At 36.9% G+C, this 18,270-nt stretch overlaps 2 protein-coding genes and 1 long non-coding RNA gene across 5 annotated transcripts in view; 1 reads left to right on the forward strand and 2 right to left on the reverse strand.

Moving 5' to 3' along the window:
• Window positions 1-6,885, reverse strand: LOC113682220 (carbonic anhydrase 2). The gene is made up of 9 exons (XM_089212387.1): window positions 6,694-6,885; window positions 4,961-5,087; window positions 3,339-3,400; window positions 2,892-2,918; window positions 2,262-2,593; window positions 1,874-1,966; window positions 1,670-1,736; window positions 1,103-1,362; window positions 1-598 (listed from the first exon to the last, which is right to left on the reverse strand). The coding sequence occupies exons 3-9, from the start codon at window positions 3,385-3,387 to the stop codon at window positions 473-475; spliced, it is 954 nt and encodes a 317-aa protein (XP_089068513.1). The 5' UTR covers window positions 3,388-3,400; window positions 4,961-5,087; window positions 6,694-6,885; the 3' UTR covers window positions 1-472.
• Window positions 6,886-7,040: 155 nt separating this feature from the next.
• On the forward strand, window positions 7,041-11,915 carry LOC149043222 (uncharacterized). Its single transcript, XR_016188460.1, has 3 exons — window positions 7,041-7,158; window positions 10,464-10,552; window positions 11,777-11,915. It is a non-coding gene; the product is annotated as an uncharacterized LOC149043222 (long non-coding RNA).
• Window positions 10,774-18,270, reverse strand: part of LOC113682219 (mucin-like protein) — a 25,580-nt gene continuing 18,083 nt past the window's right edge. For all 3 annotated transcript variants that reach the window (XM_089212382.1, XM_089212383.1, XM_089212381.1), the window contains 13 exons: window positions 17,388-17,720; window positions 16,578-16,832; window positions 16,122-16,318; window positions 15,633-15,972; window positions 15,102-15,224; window positions 14,712-14,834; window positions 14,395-14,517; window positions 13,978-14,100; window positions 13,510-13,638; window positions 12,878-13,011; window positions 12,587-12,696; window positions 11,826-12,176; window positions 10,774-11,480 (listed from right to left, as the gene is read on the reverse strand). In XM_089212382.1, coding sequence (XP_089068508.1) covers window positions 11,357-11,480; window positions 11,826-12,176; window positions 12,587-12,696; window positions 12,878-13,011; window positions 13,510-13,638; window positions 13,978-14,100; window positions 14,395-14,517; window positions 14,712-14,834; window positions 15,102-15,224; window positions 15,633-15,972; window positions 16,122-16,318; window positions 16,578-16,832; window positions 17,388-17,720 — 2,465 coding nt within the window. In that variant the 3' untranslated portion in view covers window positions 10,774-11,356. The remainder of the gene's footprint in view (window positions 11,481-11,825; window positions 12,177-12,586; window positions 12,697-12,877; window positions 13,012-13,509; window positions 13,639-13,977; window positions 14,101-14,394; window positions 14,518-14,711; window positions 14,835-15,101; window positions 15,225-15,632; window positions 15,973-16,121; window positions 16,319-16,577; window positions 16,833-17,387; window positions 17,721-18,270) is intronic.

The raw sequence follows: 18,270 nt of genomic DNA on the forward strand, positions 1-18,270 counted from the left end.
TTAAGAATGTCAAACTGTTTTTATTTAACAGAATCCTTTGCAAAAAGATATCTAACAGCTGAATTCGAATTTCATACAAAAGTAGCGCAGTGCTAAATATAAATAGCTTTAATCAAGCTTGTATAATTTGCTAATGCTAACGGTGAAAAAAAAGTTCTTAAATATTGATAAAATCGTTCTATAATAAAAATTTAGTCTCAGATAAAAAAAAAGAAATATTTTAAAATCAGTTACAACAATATTTACACATTTTTCTAAGATAATAAACTATTGTTATTCAATAATCTCCTTTTCGAAGCAAGACCTGCCGTCGGTTGTTCGAAGGAACTAAATAACGCTCTCCAGCGGGTAGAGGTTAACAAAACGTAATTTTAATTTGCTATCCACTGATAGAGATTTATCCATTAGATAGCATTATCTACCCTTCGAACAATCAGGGCCACTACAAGTGTTACTGAGCTGCTGTGGGTGTTTAGTCCCTGCTTGAGACGACAGAATACACCTTGCGTTTGTACAGCGGTTGTACCGGTCGAATGTTGTCACACATCAAACCAGGGGCACCACCGTGCTGAGCCTTCAGTTTCCTGAACTTGTTGAGCTGAGGAAAGAAGAAAAAATATTTTCGCTTTGACCTTTGTCGAACAGAAATAGTTCAACAATTTCCTTCTCTACAGTTTTTTTTTTTTGACGGCTTGGACTACAAACCAAAAAGCAAATGGTTGACTTTTGTGTCTTTGGCCGACATGAAAATGTAGAGGAACTCTTGGGTTTGGCTCGTAAAAGACAAAAGTTGATTGAACAGTTGAAACCAGTCACGGTTACTTGCATAAAACTCATGGTTGGTTGGAACCATCAAATTAAATAAAGCAGAAATGAGTCAGCTCCAGAAACCACTATAAGGAATGATAAGAAATTATATATGGCACTTTTCCCATTTTATATTGTTTTTAAAAATCGAGTATGGACGCCACTCTTTTAAATTAGTATACTTGCATCCCAGCCGTTTTTCTGTAACTAAGTATAGTTTTGTTCTTTTTTCCATTTCTTAGTCATCTTGCCAATTATATCTGTTTTTTTTTCGTTTACACTTCCTGCAACTAACCTGAGTGTTAGAAATTTTGACTTTGTCCTTGAAAACGATCCAGGTGACAGATTCATAGCAGGGAGGGGTGGTAAGGGAGCCTTTATAGGTGTAGTAACGTATTTTCTTTTTGCTTTCTTCATCGTCATCTTCTTTGCTGTTAGCGACGTCATTATCATCGGTTTCGTCTTCATCTTCATCCTCGTCGACTTGTTTGTTATTGTAGGGCATGAGGTAATTCAGTTTAATGCCGTCCGCAGCGGTTACATTGGTGCTGGCACCTTGAAATGATCAAGACGATAAAGAGACGTCAATGGAACACAGAGAAGAGTTTAAACTAGAAACTAAGACGATGATAGTATTCATCTAATTATTGTGATAAAGTGATGCACAGGCGAATCATTGCAATCTCAGTAAAAAGGGCCTGTGGTCTTAGAATTGCTTAAGAGACTGCAAATATAGAAAAAACTTCAAACAAAATAAAAGGTAAATCTCAAATGAGCCTTATTTCAGAAAGTCTGTTTTAAAACTTTAAACTAATTGCACTCCATCATTAAATGTTTTCTTCGATTAAAGTTCCCGATTTACCTTCGTCAATCACTTTTTTCAGTTTATTGGCTAAATTTCCTAGAACCCTGTTTCCTGGGCAGGCGACCTGCAAAACAATATACACAAAAAAGCATTTTCAAGCTGTTTGTAGAGCTAATCCAGTGTTTAGTTTAACTTATCAACATGCAAAAGTCCAAATCATTAGACAAGTATATGTTGTTAGAAACTCTCATTAGTTCATACCGTGAGAAGGATTCCCAAAACTGCTAAACCGTCCGGTTTATCCACTGCGTCCTTGAAGGAGTTGTACTTTTTGTTATAGAAAACCAAATGAAGCTAAAGAAAAACAGATAAAGAAACATTAGTTAGCAGGATTGGTAAAACGTGAAAAAGACAGAATAAAAATTGTGTTTATGCCTGAAATAAACTAGAGTAATCTAAACTATTGTTGAGACTTTTAAGGTGAGACTTTCTCACGGTGAAGGCAGTTTAAACAATTAAAGAATTCTGTGACTGCTGATAAAGTTTAAGATCGATTTTAAACGATTTTTTCTGGTGCACTTCTTGAGCGTTATTCATAGCGACACTTGGTAATTTTATTTTTCCTCTCATTACAAGAGCTACTACACACCTGAGCTGGGAAAGTCTGGTTGTCAATCAAGTGCTCTGATCCGCGATTGTTTTCGCATCCAAAATGAAAATGGAATTGTTGAAGAGCGTACTCGTCACACTCTAAAGGACCGCCACTAAGTTTAGCGCCCCCCTTTGAGCTATCGATGTTGAAAACAGGAGAATGGCCGCCATTAAGCAGCTTTCCAGTTACTCGGCCACATGGGTTGTCAAAACTGATTTCGAGATCAGGATAGCTTTTCTTCTTCACTTTCTTTGTCTCAATGTTGACAGGTGACTGAAGTTGCCCGGCGCATTGTGGGAAGACTTGGGACCAGTTTGCTGGGCCTGGAGCTGATGAAAAGAAATACTAGCAGTCAGCGGGTATTCAAAATATACGAATGGACTGGGAAAAGAAAATAGTCCCTTGTTTAGATTTGTTTTATAACGAGCTATATGATTGGCTATGGTTTATTAACGACATCGGACAGAATTGAAAAAAGTCTATCTATGATTTGGTTACTGGATGTTTTCAATTTCAAGACACGAAAGCCTGGTTTCATAGTTGGATAAATGATATTGCAATTTTTCCACATATAATCGTCTGTTCATAGTCTATACAAATGATATTAATGGTTCCATGTAACCTTACCTTTTTGATCAGACAAGTAGGCATAATCTAATTGGGAAGTAGAAAGAATTTGATTAGTAGTTATCCCCTGATGCATTAGTTGATAAACTCCATAGTTCTCAAGACCACTTAAAATCATTGTTAATATTGATTCACCTTCAGTATTTGGTCGTCACATTTTCATGCTGACTATTTGTGAAAATGCAGCCCAGTATAAAGCGTTTATCACTATAAACTAAATAGCAGCGATATTCCAAGTAATAATGAGTTTTAGAGTTTTCTTGATTGTTTTCAGTCGACGTATTATTTTTAGATAGTTGAATCGGACAAATCTGGCAAAAAAAATACACATTTGTTGGCCCTACACTCTAAAATAATGCCGTGAAACACATCAGAACAGATCTTGTTAAAGGAAATATCATATCACAGTTAAAAATTGGTAAAAAAAAACTATTGCAGAAAACTCACCTTGACACGCGACAGCGCCAATCATAGAAATTAGCCACAGAAGATACATCACTATAACTGGTCTGAAATTAGATATGATCCGATTAGACTAATCAACATATGAGAAACAAATTACTCGAGATTTGGCTCTAAAGTATAACAATATTGTTCTTGATATAAACAGCTATTTATCACGATATTAAATGAACAGCTTTAAGGGGTCGAGGTTATTTTGCTACAAAGATCAAAGAAAGGGAGATTTTGTTTCGAAGCGTAATTAAGGAGACTTCTAAATCCAGGAAGTGTTGGTCGTTGTGATGGAAATCTTTCGAAAATGAATTCACTGAGCTGCGCATGTTCAGCTGTGACACTGTCCTGATTTTTGGAGCAGTTTCATCGCACAATTTGTGACATACGATCGATGTTGTACTCTTTCCATTTGGATAAAAAAAAAACAGTTTACCTCAATAAAAAAGCAAAAGAGTATTCGGTAGAGGAGTTTTCAACTTAAAGTCTCACATACACGAGATGAAAGTCGCGTACTGAGACGGCACGTGAGTTGATATAGTACGCATCAGTCTGGCACATGCACGTGCCTTACATCGTTACGCAACGATCATCGTTGCATGACAGTTTCAGCACAGGCACATGAGTTAAACGGTTCGTAATAATTTCGGGTTGGATACTATACAATTCCCCGGAAAATGTCGCTTTCAAAATCGCATTTCCTCCAGAGAGCAGCGGCAGACAGTTTGCAAAAACAATATATTTGTAGAAAAGGTTGATGTGAACACTGTCGCTTATTATATACTTCGAAGTTCTACAAGAAAAGATGCCTTTATACTGTAAAAGTGCAAGACTTCCTGATACCCAAACCTATTTAAACTGAGAAGGGTTTGATATAATTGTTACAAAAATGTTAACATATTTTTCTTTGGCCAGGTATTAAATTGTTAAACTAATGTGAACATGATGTTTTTTGGCCAGATATTGGAGAATGTTTTTCAACAAAGCTTTTCTCGGAATTCGTGAATGTAATTTTCGTGTACTTAAGACTGATGATAGGAAAGTTGGAAATTAAGCGTAAAATGACGCGAATTTGTGACGATTGGAAAATACTGATAGGTGAGTATTGATAATGTTACAATTTCCATCAGCTTTCTGGACCGATTCTTGTTTGGTGTGATTATCTAGAAGTTTAACATTCAGAAAAAATTTCTACTGTTGGCAGAGTTAAAAACCATGCTATTCACGAACTCAGTTTGGTTATAAAACACAACCGATCTTGAATAAAATTTTTGACGTGGTAACGTCGTGAGAGTTACAGATATATCAAATTGCAACTACTGCATTTTTGCGATCTCGTTATCCAATGTTATCCGAGTTTCTCAAAAAACATGTAGTTTAGTAATCTTCACGAGATGCTAAGCTAATAAAGTATTGCTATCTTTTTTTAAAACTGAGTCAAAAGGAAATGTTCATAAAACTTATGAATTTTATTTATCAATAAAAAAAGAAAGTGTCAAATTAACCATAAAACTTTAAATCTTAAAACGGAAAAAGAAGCTGCTGTAACGTAACGAATTTATGATATAAAATTATCTGACTTGACTGGAAATTAAAACTGAAATTTCTTCACTTACTTGAAATTCTTCGCTTCTTGAAAAGACTTCTCCAATTTCGGATCTGTTTTCTTTGGCTAGTGTCTATGAATGTGCTTTTTGATTTGGTTGCAGCGAAATTTATGGAGTCGAAATCGATCAGTATCATCTGCAAAATATCCATAACGTCATTAACTTTTGTCAAAATAGTATTGATTCAATATTCCTCACTTGTAGACATAAGAGCTCTCCTTATCTCTCTAAGTGGTTACTATAGACCAAAATAAATATAAATATTTACATAAATTAATTAGGAAAAATCCTTTGTTTCACACTGTAGCATGTAAGAATCTCTATAATTGAACTCCTACGGAACAGGACAGTGAAAAGCTAGCCCCGATCACTTTTTTATGTCTAAACTATTCGGAGGAAAGAATTTTTAGCAATTCATTTCTTTTAGGAATAGAATATCACTGAAATATACTTTCGGCAAAGAGAGCTTCTGATTGGACAACCACGCACTTTTAACATCTTTACACGCATCATTTTATTTATATTGTTATATTTATAGTCATTTCGTATTCCCACGACATACGTCTGCAGCACGTGATCAGGACGTGGATGCTTTCCAATCCACTTATTCAACACGTGCATCGCATCAGCTAATTTTTTTATTTAGATGCTACTATTTTTCTTAATTGTTGTTGGTAAACGCTCAGATTAAAAATAAACTGAATGTGTAGTGGTATCGAAAAACTGGCCAGTCTAGCTGAATAATCTCTAACGACAAGCGGAAGGGTAAATTGGAAATGTTTACACGATCAATAAAGTATACTTTTCAGCCGCAGAACCATTGATATATTTCGATATTTCAACAAGTTGCAGTACTTGAAGATCTTTTTTTAACCTGGGAACGTTAGCTGAATGTTAACCCACTAAGAGTCCTATGGTTTTATCTTGTTTTGATGGTAAACAGTTTTCTTAAATATTTCTGATGCTTTTTTACGACTTCCCCGTAGTACCGTAGTAACGCCATTTGAATTCAGCAAATTGATCTTTAAGCGAAAGTCAAGAGTAGACGAAGCCAGGGAAAAAATACTTTTCGCGAAAGGTCTGAAATATCCGATTTTATTACGTAAGCTTGCATAGATGAAATATATTGGCAATGTTGACGTTCCTGTTACAGGTTGGAAACAAAACAAAACCAACTGATTATCTCAATATTGACATTTAACACTTAAAGTAAACTTTACATGGCTTTTAATGTTTCAGTGGAGATCTATTTAGCGCAAATTCCTCATCAAAATCCTGTGCCTTTAAAGACTTAAACTCTACAGTTTCAAAACATTAAGGAAAATGTGAAACAGCTGGTGACAAATTTGTGTATCATCACGTTCGAGCAAGTTTTTTAAATCCTATTTTCAGTCCTCTAGTTTGAGAAGAGATCTATAATTTTCGTGTAAAGAATGACTGGAAGTCAGAGATGATTCCTTTTGTTTCTCTCATTTAAAGTGTAGCATTCGAATGAGGAATATCTAATTCCATTTAAAATAAAAATTTTCTCGTAAATAAATTTATTTTACTCACGCTTTTCTTTAGTTCCTTACTAAATGAAATTGCTGTCACAAAATAGATTTTATTTCCTTAGTTATACGAAGTGTTTTAAAGTAACAAAAAAACAGGATAAAATGGTCGGGTAACCATAAACAGTCAATAATATCCTAAAGGAAGCTGTTTGCGTCAAAGAAAACTTATTATTATAATCGGGAAATTACCTCTTAATGGAGAGGAAGTAGTTTGGTTCAAGTTTGATTGAGAGCTCTGTCGCTGTTAATACACCCTGAAAATTTAGCTTCTTATCCATCGTTGCACTTGCACTATTCCTCGTCATCGTCTGCTACTCTCGTTCATTTTTTGTTTATCATTTTCAAATGAAGTCTCCTTTACGATGAAAAATATTCCGCTGCCCAGTGTTTGTCTCAAAATACCGGTTTTTAGCGCCTCTAAGCTGATTCAGACTTCCATTAAAACTCAGTGTTCGATATAAATAATTGCCGGAGGTGGAAATCTATTCGATATGTTGTATAACCGCCCGTCTATCAATTATTTCAGATATTGTTCAATTTGATTCGTGTTCAGCAAGTGAATAGCAGCGATAAATGCGTCGTAAATGACTCAGCTGAAGAAAGACTTGAAGATAAAAGCTAAGGGTTCCCTTCTTTCAGCGCTGCTCATTCTTCGTAAGTATATAAAGATCCAAATTTCAGTTTCATTGAAGTTAACCGCCATATTCTGCGGCCATAAAAACTGTATTGCCTTGTTTGGCATCCGACTAAACTATTATTATCGTTATTACAGTCCTTGCTACTCTTGTCATTATACTTATTATTGGTGTATCATTACTATTGCTTTTATTGTCATTGTTTATGTTTTAACTGCATCGTATCGAAAAACACATTGTATGTTATGTATCGAGTGCTCTATGGTTTTAAGATTTATTGAAAGCTTTTTGAGTTACACTACCATGGCAATAAACAGCCCTGTAAACTCATCTTTGTCAAGACATTTTTCAAGAGATATGGCATCGAGTTAAATAATAATGAGAGTTCCAGCGACTGCAGACGACTTTTAACACTGCTGTAACCGTTAGTAATACAAACTACTGGCTTAAAGACTGTTGACGAAAGGCTAGTGAATGTACACAATGAGTTTAGACAGTCACTATTTGAATTCAGTTACCGCTGTTCCGATAAAAACAACGCAGTGACTTGACCTGTTTCAAAGCGCTAAATATAAAACACATGCTAAAGAACATTTAGAGACGGGAAAAAATTGTGCACAGCACAATGCAACAAAAAAAGTGAAACTTCCAAAAGTCAAAGTTACCTACTACAGAAAGAAGAATTTTTTGATATTTCAGGAGTTACACTATCGTAAACTGGGCAACTTCCACAAATTATAATAAATTATTTGAATGAATTATATTTATGATAAAACTGCATTTTGTAACTCAGGACTTTTCGTTGCTGGTCAGTCTTTAGACTAAAAAGAATAATGAGAAGGAGCTAGCAAAGATACATTGCATAAATTTGAACACTATATTCATTACAGCAGCTTAGAGAGCGACCAGGATCTTAGAGACGTCATTGATAACATTTTGCAAATGTTGTTCTTATTTTCAGCACAAGGTATTCGTGAAATAATAACACTTAAAAAACTAAAAAGATACATTTTCTTCAATGATTTACCAATTCTTTGATATTTCACGATCATGACATTGCATAAATGGGAAAACCATATTTATGACAACAGCGTAGAGAGCTTCAAGTATCTTAGACACGTCATTGATAACACTTTGGAAATGTTGTTCTTATTTTTAGCAAAAGGTATTCGTTAAATGATATCGTCAGTTACTAAACACTTGAAACAAATTAAAAAAAACAAGCCGCGCTGGCTTAAAATAGTGCGGTGTTGACGTGTGAGTTTAAAGCAATTAATTATTAGAAATTTGCTCCGTGATTGGTCGAAACTTGCGTAATCCTTACAGCCAATCATATGCAAATCAGTTAGGCCTTTTCCCATCTGCTCAGTGACGTTTTTCTGCCCGTGAGGTAGTAAATATCAAATTCATTCCTCTTCCTTCGCTCAGAATTCTTATGTCTTTGTTTTTTGTCCTTTGTGATTTGATTTTGTTTTCGCTAAACACTAAACCGACACTCTTTTCATTTCAACATTTCTTGTCAGACCACTAAGGAAAACGTACTAAAGAGCGAAAAAATTTCATTTTAGGAAAGTGGAATTTATTATGATGAATTTTTTATGTAAACGTATATCACTGGTCATTTCTAAAGCAAATGATATTTTTCCTTCTTTAACGAATACCAACCTTAATATGCCGCCTGGAGTCTCTTAAAATTTATTTCATAGTTGTGTCTTAGTTGTTTGGCGCCTGAAATAATTAGAGCAGAGCCTGTGTTCAGTTTGTTTTTAATTGCAATTATTGATAAAAGTTGAGAACTTGAAAATTATTCCTTGAGAGCTGATTATGACAAGAACGGAAGCAGCTCACTTGGAAAGTTGAAAACAAACATTAAAATGCCATATCAAGTTATGGAAAAAATTGTGCCCAAATTTGAATTTTTTCATCTAAATGTCCCTTGAAAGACTTCTCTTCAATTTTGGATCAGTTTAGATTGCAATGAACGAAATTTTTACATTTCCCAAATCGACCATCAACTAATTAGGTCGGATTTCCTACCGGTAAGAATTAAGTGTTTTTAAATTTTTGCCAAAATGATATTGCTTAGATCGTCGTTTATTAAAATGTAATGGTCCTCGCTGTGTCTGCTGATCGTAATTATATCATAAATGAGGCATTTATTCGGTTTCCAGTGAATAGTCTCATTTTTAATGTACCTTAACCTGAATCTTGACAAGAGGTAAAATGAAAAGTTGATACCTTTACACAAAAATTTTCTAAGGGGCAAAACACTTTTCACGATAATGATATCACTTCAATATAATACGTCTACAAAATACAGGTTCCTGATAGGATAATTTTTCTTTAATGGGAATATCCCTACGTGACGATCATATGATCAAAGCATGCGCACGTTGCAAAATTTGCTCCCACGGTCACCACGCTGCATGGTCACTACACTGGTAAGTCTCCCTTGTTGATACTTTTGCTCACCGTTTTTCGATAGTGGGTCATTCTAGCAAATATACAAAACTAGTCATGTCTTAATTTAAATAAATTTAAAATCATTTTTTTGACTGCGTAAACCAGAACACAAACACTTAAAGAGCTAAAAAAAGACGTTCATTAAACTTAAATCATACGAGCTAAAACGAACCTTAAGACAATACTATTGTGAACCACTGAGATTGTTCAGTTCTCACGGTATTCTTTGGCGTCGCTATGCATCCGGCGGTAAGTGACCACGATGTAATCATCTAACCAAATAAGGTAATCAAATAATAATAATCTAATCAAATAAGGTAAACTGACCTCAGCAGACGAGGTTTACATTACACTAAAAAAACAGTTGGCAGTAAATGTCACAATCCATTCAAGTCAAGACAGGCATCTTACCGCTTCATCCAATTGCTGTGGCTGGCACTTCAGAAACGAGTATCTGGCAAAATGAGCCAACCACCTTGCCACTTGCGAGTGCTTGGTAGCGTATACTAATCTGAGTTAATGTTTATTGATAATGAGTCTTCGAACTGAATACTTTTATTAACGATTTTTCTTGTTCTGAAGATCTTTCTTCCGATAAAAGATCATCATAAATTGTATTTCGAGAGCCTTTCCCATAATGAATAACTAACGATCAGAACCTTTGAAGTAATACCAAAAAAAAAGATTCACATCGTCACCTGAATTTTAAGATAAGAAGGTAAGCAGAGACGTGACGGCTTAGAGACTAGCCACATCGAGGGATTGCGCGCCGGGCAGTTTGCGCTCCACTCCCAGCCGAGGCGATGCACTGAGCGTTTGAACAGCATAGATAAATCTTACAATGACTTCCTCTCCTCTCAGGTGTGTAAATGGATGATAGGGAATAATCTGGAAAAACGTGACGATAGACTGCTGTAGTAACCTGCCATAGCTGAGCATCTCATATACAGGTGAAGTAACAATATTCTCATTTGCTGAATAGTATTGAAGGCGGGATAAGTCCTGGTGAATTTATGTGGGCCATTGGGCTCCTGAGAGAACTTTACCCGCATATGCACACTCTTCCAATATCTCAGGATTTCCCCGAGCACAGAGTTGCTTCGGCTGGAATGACAGATTTGCTGATTTAATTGTTGGTCATAACTTTCGCGTTCATTCTGGATAAGGACAATTTCAATTGTATTTATTCGTACACTACAATTCACAAAAGTTGCGTAGTATGTAACCAACTCTGTAGAAATGCATGCATTGAGATATACCGTTGTTTTAGTGGTGGCCTCCGTTCTAATTTTCATCTAAGGCTTATTTATTGTTGATGAATTAAGTATTTCTGTGATTACATTTGTCTATTAATAGCTCTTATGCACAATCACGTCAATTCAAGAAATCCCCCCTCCCCCCCAAAGCTTCGTTTGCTTTAAAATCTCCATGAACCTTTACCGATCGGCTTTGTTTTAAGGAGTATTTTTATTTTAGTGTCTTGGTAACACTTTCCCATCAAAATTCACTAGTTGGTACCTTGAAAGCGAGGCTTGGGGAAGAAATTAGGTTTTCCGACGTAAATAGGCAAAGGGTCTAGTCCTATGTTTTATCTTATTTCGATTAGATATGAATGTCTTATGTTTCACATTTTAGTTTCACAATCACTCTGTAAATTACCAGTGACTGTTGTTACTGTTGTAAAATCACGCTAAATTGTGTAAAAAGGTAACTGGCATTAATCCTTGCATTGTCATCGTAAATTGTGACAAGTTCTACAGTTCAGTGACTTGATTTGGTAATCCGAACACAGTGCCCTCGTGGCTCCCAGCCCATTGCTGCAGAATGAATTCAGATTTCCTTTCACGTTTATTCAGCTGCCTGGAGGCTCGTCTCCGTCTTAGAGAAGACAAAAAGTAAAATTACAAAAAAAAAAAAAGGTTACGATTTCAATTATAAGTTAAGAACTGATAAGAGCTGATAAGTTCAGTACAGGAGATAAAAAAAGAAAACAAAACAAAGAATGAATCGTTTGTCTGGAAGTGATAAAAAAATTGTCTCTCTTTCCCAAGAGTGGCTATTGTAAGTTAAATAATCTTGTCGAAAGAGCAATTTGGCGTCTAAATATTCAATAGGCTGCCTTGTGCAACCAGTCGATATTTGTATAAGAAACAGGTCACCTTTCATCTCTCCAGGGATAGCACAGAAGGAAGAATTACTAACACTCAAATACAGCCGCATTACCTGCAAGCAACGACGCTCCCTATTATCACAAAAACGATTGCAGCTAATGATGCACCACCAATTATGATCCATTTCATATGTGACGCAATTATCCGGGACTCACGAGCGGGCGGACTTGCTTCATCTGCATCAAATGCCCGGATGTTGTAAACTTCTTTATTAATTCTGGCTGACAGTCTGGCTGATGACGTTTTGAGAGCCTGCAAGAGTGCAGCCTGGGTCATGAGGTAGCTTTCTTGATTTTTGGAATGAAGAATGACGTAGAAAGCTATGACTAAATCAGCTTGCTCTTGTTGTGGATAATGTTTCAACACATGAACAGTTGTGGCTAGGATTTCTGTTGTGATCGACCTGCAGTTTATTAAATCAATGAACAAATATGTTAGTAACTATTAAGGAAATAATGCCACAGTTTTTTTTCACACATTCTCAGGGATATTAAGTTTTAATCCCATTAACATGTTTTCACCAAATACTTTGCACATTTTTATTATGTGTTGTTGCTTATTCGTTCTTAGTTGGTAATTCCTTCTCGTAACAAAAATTCGTCTAGATTCTATCATCTTTTGGCCTACTGTAGTAAGAAGACTTTTGAACTGTGTATGGAAGAATTCCTAAAGAACACAGAATCACAGAAATCAGTAATCTTTTCTTAACGATCAATTCTTGATTTAGTCACTCATTAAGATTTAACCTTCTTTCTTTCGCCAGGTAAAGAACACCGACCTCGTTCATGCGATTGCGGCCAATCAGTGCCTTACCTTTTACTCAGTTTAGAATGAAGGCAGTTTTCGTTCTCATTCTCTTGACAATACTCGACCACAACCTGGGCAACGATATCTTCAAACAACTGAGAAATTCCATCTTCCCACTGTAATTTGTACAAAGGTAAGTTACTTCTAAATAGTAAGGAATTAAGGAAAAGTTCTGCCTTCTCCTTATTCATTAAACTAATTTTGTCCTGAAGCACCTTAAAAAAAATTTAAAACAATTATATGACAGTAGCACTAAAAACGAGTCACGATTACACCAGATGAAAGATTTGGCCTTACCTCCGATATGTCTGTATTTCTTATTGTCATAACAACAGCATTATTAGAGGCATCCTCTGGGACCCGATCAGTTGTGCTAGGTTTCGTGGCTGGGCTTTCTGTGAAAAGTGGTTCCCCTGTGGTTAGATAGATTTCTGAAAAAAGAAATAAAATGGTCGTTTAAACGATAATATGTTAAGCAACTGTTTGCAAATTACTCATTGGGGCATATGATCAAAGAATTCCACCACAGAAGTATAATCTCTCACGATGTGGTCACTGCGTATGCAGATCGTGACATTTCGACAGCATACTGCTGGTCTTCTTCAGTCGATAACCAGCATTATGCAGTTGAAGCGTCGTGACCCACGTCCACAGCGACCACATCATGAAAAAAATGATTATTACTTCTCTTTTGAAAGTGTTATTTACCACAATGACGAACCACAACGTATTTTACGATAAAAAAATTCCAAGTCACTTTTAAAATTTTCTTTTTATGAATTTGCTAGAGCGCAATTCGCCATTCAGTGGGGCAATTTTTGTACAACGTAACCTTTCCTGCTTAGAGCTTCTATGGAGTGTAAAGGGAGACAAATTTTTTATTTTTAAAACTCGGTTTACAATACGAAAAATAATAAATAAAGGCTAACCTCTGCAAGTGTTGTTCACACGTTGGTATCCTTGCTGACATTCACAATAGAATGATCCTATGGTGTTAATACAAAGCTCCAAGGAATGAGCGCAGTACACCACATCTATCAAACCACATTCGTCGATATCTGAAAAGGAAAAAAATCATATATCAGAGAATTGCGTATTATATTCTGTAGCTATGATTGGTTTTACCAAATTCTTCTACCAAGCAAACTCAATAAGTAGGGAAATAGAAGAAGAAATGTGTAAATGAATAAATAAGTAAATACATAAATAGAGATCGGAAGTGGCCCATCCACGGATTGATTCTTAATCCATTGATTTTAGATCGAAAGATGGATTTCCATTTCCTTCCCCACTCCCCACTCCCCACTCCCCACTCCCCACTCCCCACTCCCCACTCCCCACTCCCCACTCCCCCCTCCCCCTCCCTTCACTCCACCGTTAAAAGAGAGGATATTTACCACTGCACGTCATATAGTCTGAGTCCAGGTTGTAGCCCGCATCACAGGAGCAAGTGTAACTCCCCGCATTGTTGTGACAGTTTTGTGAACATCGGTGTCTATTTGTGCTACATTCATCAATATCTGGAACGACAAAATGAATTAGGTGAAGAAATAATGGATATAATTTATTAATACAGATTTGACAATGGAATGAAATCCTATTGTCATCTTAAAAGCGTTCTCACAGGGTCGCTTACTTTCTGATTTCATGGAGAAAATAAAACCCCTAAATAAAACGATCTTTAGATGAAAAATCAGAGGCCCATTTGAGACGGTCAGCAACATTTCCTCAAGAATTTCAGCGGCATCAAGCTCGTGGTCTTGCTAGGGACTAGTTACTATTCCAATGGAAATGTTGTTATTTTAAGCAATTACCAGTGCATGTTTGATTGTCTTCTTTGAGTTGATAACCCTTGTGACACGAACACTTTGGCTGTCCTTGTTCCTCCACACAAACCTGCTGGCAGCCTGCTTTCGAAACATTACAGCTTGCCATTGCTGGGAAGCAAAAAAATTCAGAGTAAGTTATACAAGATCCTAGCTTTATTCAAATGGAACCAGAAATCAGAAACTAAGATATTTTTTCAAGTTTTCTTTATATGATTGGTGTTCATCTTTATAGATTAAGAGGAAGGTATATACGAGTCAAATCGACTGTATTCAGTGGACCAAAACACATGTGTGGTACTTACGTATACACGCTGTATTATCAGCCTGGTCGATCTGGAATCCCTCGAAGCAAGAGCAGTTCCGCCCACCGGGATAGTTAGTACATCGCTGCATACAGTCATTGGCTTCCATGCACTCATTGATATCTGATGGAATGATAATATTTTTTATCTTATATAAATGTCTCTTGAGCCTGGGCGATAGCAACCTCGACGGTACATTATTTGTTATAGTTAGTTGCCAATTTAAAGCTTTGTTTTGTTGAGGGAGATGAAGCTGTCAAAATTAGCCCTATATGGCATGTCCAGATGCAAGAATACAGAGTTTCGATTGCACAACCGAACATTAACAAATAAGGTTCTAAAATCGAGCGATTGATCAAAAACCGAGGTTCCCCCACTGACGTCACGTACCATTACAACTGACGCCGTCTTTGTCGAGTGTATATCCTGGATAGCATTTGCACACATATGAACCCGGAGTATTAATGCATGATTGGCTGCACCTGCTCACGTGATCCACACACTCGTCATTATCTGTTGAGGGAAACAAAAAGTGTCGGGTTGAGGACTGAAAGACGTGCTTCTCGGTCTCAAAGAAGAAGGCCGTATTTTTATGATGACTACAGTACCAATTTTGGTGCAATTTTTAAAAAGTTACAAACTGACAACGGAATTGTTCACTAGTAGATAAGCACACGATCTCGAGTGTTTGTTAATTGTAATTTTACTCTTCGTGGCGAGTAGAAAATAATTCCGATCATCCTGTTTTCGTCTTCGAATAGCATGATCTAGGTGTATGAGGAATGCGATCTTTATGTATTCAAAACGAACGGTTTCACAAAAAGTTTGTATTAAGGAAATGAAAATTAATCTTCATTTTTAGAGGTATTTCCGCGACAAACACATGTTAAGAGCTAGTTAAGAATATTTCTTTAAACGTACCGATGCAGTAAGCTCCATCACCATGGTAACCGCTTGGACATGGACCACACGTGTATCCATTTTTATCGATAGATAACGGAACATTAGTGCAGACAACTCCAGGAAAACAGGGATCATTGAACTCTACGCAAGCGTCAACATCACTTTCACAAAACTTTCCTGTGAGTCCTGCGGGACAGGCGCATGATAAAACGATGAATCTTACACCGCTGTTCAGCTGCCGCTGAACATCGTCGTCCTCCACACAATTGCCGCCATTTTGGCACGGGCAAAGTCGAATCAGAGGGCGGAGCTCTGATGACGAGTTACTGCTGTCAGTAACGATAAACACAGGCTCTACCTGTCCATGATGAAAAAAGAAAAATTAGATAGGCTATCGAACCATGAACTAATTGTTTTTTCTTAGTGTGGTGTTCCATTTAGAAGAGGAACGAGTTTACATAAAACTATTAGATTACGCGCAAGTTTGATTTTTAGAACACTACATACCTTCTTTACGGATGTAGGCCGCCATCGAACGACCAGACCCAGCGAGGTATTCGAGACGACTTCCATGTCTGGGAAAAATTTGATGGTAAACACAAACGAGTCGCTGATGTTGTGGCGAGCTGTGATGTTCAACTCAACTGTTTCGTTCAGAGTAGCGTTTATAACTTGTGGTCCATCAATTTGTGGTGGGAAAGTTTCTGTGATGAAATCACGAGAGAATTGTCAAAAGCAAGTCTTGTTAAAGTCTTAATCGAGCAAGAGCAAGGTAGTTTTTCAGGTGGGGAAATAAACAAAATATCATAACGACTAAACTTTGAAACTAAGAGCAGGAGTTCTTGCAAAATCTTGACTGTATGGAAATCTTGAATGTCCCACCTAGGCTGACGCACTCTTCATCAAATGCATGAGGCCAATCTTTTGTAAGGACTGGTTGTTCCGAAATGGTGCACTACTTACCCAGCCTGTTGTTTGCTTGAATATTATTTTCCTCCAGCTTTTTTGTTGACATTCCAAAAGAACAGTTAACAGTCACGGCTGCATCAAATAAACATAGGATATTATTGCCACAGACACTCTCTGCCTGTCGTCTGAAGGAATCATTTGTCCATGTGATGTTGTCAATGAACATTGGCACGTAGCTGAGATCTATGAAGGTCGCAGGGCTTTCGTGAGCTTGGTATGTAAACAGCGATTGGGAGGCGTTTATTTGCCCTGCAAGATGGAATTCATGAAAATAATAATCAGACATTATCCGGCAAACAGGTGATGTGAATAAACAATCTATAAGTTATGTTCTTTCAGTTCCTCTTGACCGATATGGAAGGAGATGAGGCTGGTAATTAAATCAAGGCAGTTTAAGTGTGTAAGGTTCTGTAACACCAAGCAAGTTCTTCTGGCAACTTGGTGTCAAGGCTATGTTTTGTTGGTTAATGTGAGACATAAAAAACGTCAATCCATACTCTTCTCAATTGTAGGACAAATTGCATACAAGGATTCTAACTTTAGAACGATGACCGGGGTCCGATCTTGTAACAAACAGAAACTATCTAATAGCCAATCCCCTCCTGCCTGTTATTTGTCATGCGATCTTATCATGGTGTGACGCATAATTTTTTTTGCAGGAGCGGAAAGAACACAGAAATAGCTACCATCGGAGTTGATTTTCTCCATTTTAACGCGAATTTCCTGGAAACTACATATAAAATTTACTAAGTTGAACTGTGCGCGTCGTTGCACCGTATTTTAAATTTATCCTGGAGAACTTACATTTTAACCCGAAGTCGTAGTGTATTTGTTGGGGTGTCGCATCAGCTGATAGCACTGTGCCGTAAGGAGTCGTGAAGTCATCTGAAGGATCATCATTCCACGTCCCCAAGAGTCCCTTAGTGCGGTTCACAAACCTGACCGGCCCATTGAATGTGGTGGCTAAGGCGTCCGAAACCCGTGAGAAGGTGATTGAGATCCCGGATGGAAAGACAGCTGAGACTGAGTCAGAAGTCCCTCTGATCAGCGTAATATTTGAGTCTTGAATCAGCGTTCCAAACTCTGAAATAGCTTGGATATTTTGCTGGTTTCCTGCCGCGAAAACCTCAAGGTCACCTGAAATAGGCATGAAACGATAACTCAAATCAAAGTACAAATGAATTTGGACATAAATAGAGCAAACATAAACCATTTCGATCATTTACTCTTCCCAACACTTTTTGACATTTGTTTTGATAACCTATGGTCTGGTTATTCCTCATTAGTTTTCAGCTTAAGCTCATTATTTTTTTTTGAAGGGAAAACCTATTGTATTAATAATGTCGACTTGCTATAGAAATGTTCTTCATATTTGGAAATTACATAAAAGGGGTTGTGTGTGGCTAATTTGTTTCCTTTTACTAAAGTATGTTAAAAATAAACTTAGCTGGATACCCATTGCGGCACGACCAGCAACAGCAAGCAAAAAGCAATTCACAGTGGACAGAACTGATGGATCGAAACTGGCCGATCACAATGATATATGCTCCTTGAAGCTTACAGCCAATGGCCTCACAGCAAAGTTGGCCAATCAGATCTCACGAACCAGACTTACAATACTCGTTTGACGAACAACTCTTTAAGTAAAATATGATAACGGCTTCTGCTCAAGCTGTTGAAATAGCAG

This window comes from Pocillopora damicornis, chromosome 7 (genome assembly GCF_964200805.1).
Source record: "Pocillopora damicornis chromosome 7, jaPocDami1.2, whole genome shotgun sequence".
NCBI lineage: Eukaryota > Metazoa > Cnidaria > Anthozoa > Scleractinia > Pocilloporidae > Pocillopora > Pocillopora damicornis.

Coding starts and splice junctions, on each gene's coding strand:
- LOC113682220 (XM_089212387.1), bottom strand. CDS start 3,387: ATGTATCTTCTGTGGCTAATTTCTATGATTGGCGCTGTCGCGTGTCAA. Junction 2,919..3,338: donor TGGCGCTGTCGCGTGTCAAG/GTGAGTTTTCTG, acceptor CTTCCCAATTAG/ATTATGCCTACTTGTCTGAT. Junction 2,594..2,891: donor CTACTTGTCTGATCAAAAAG/GTAAGGTTACAT, acceptor TCTTTTCATCAG/CTCCAGGCCCAGCAAACTGG.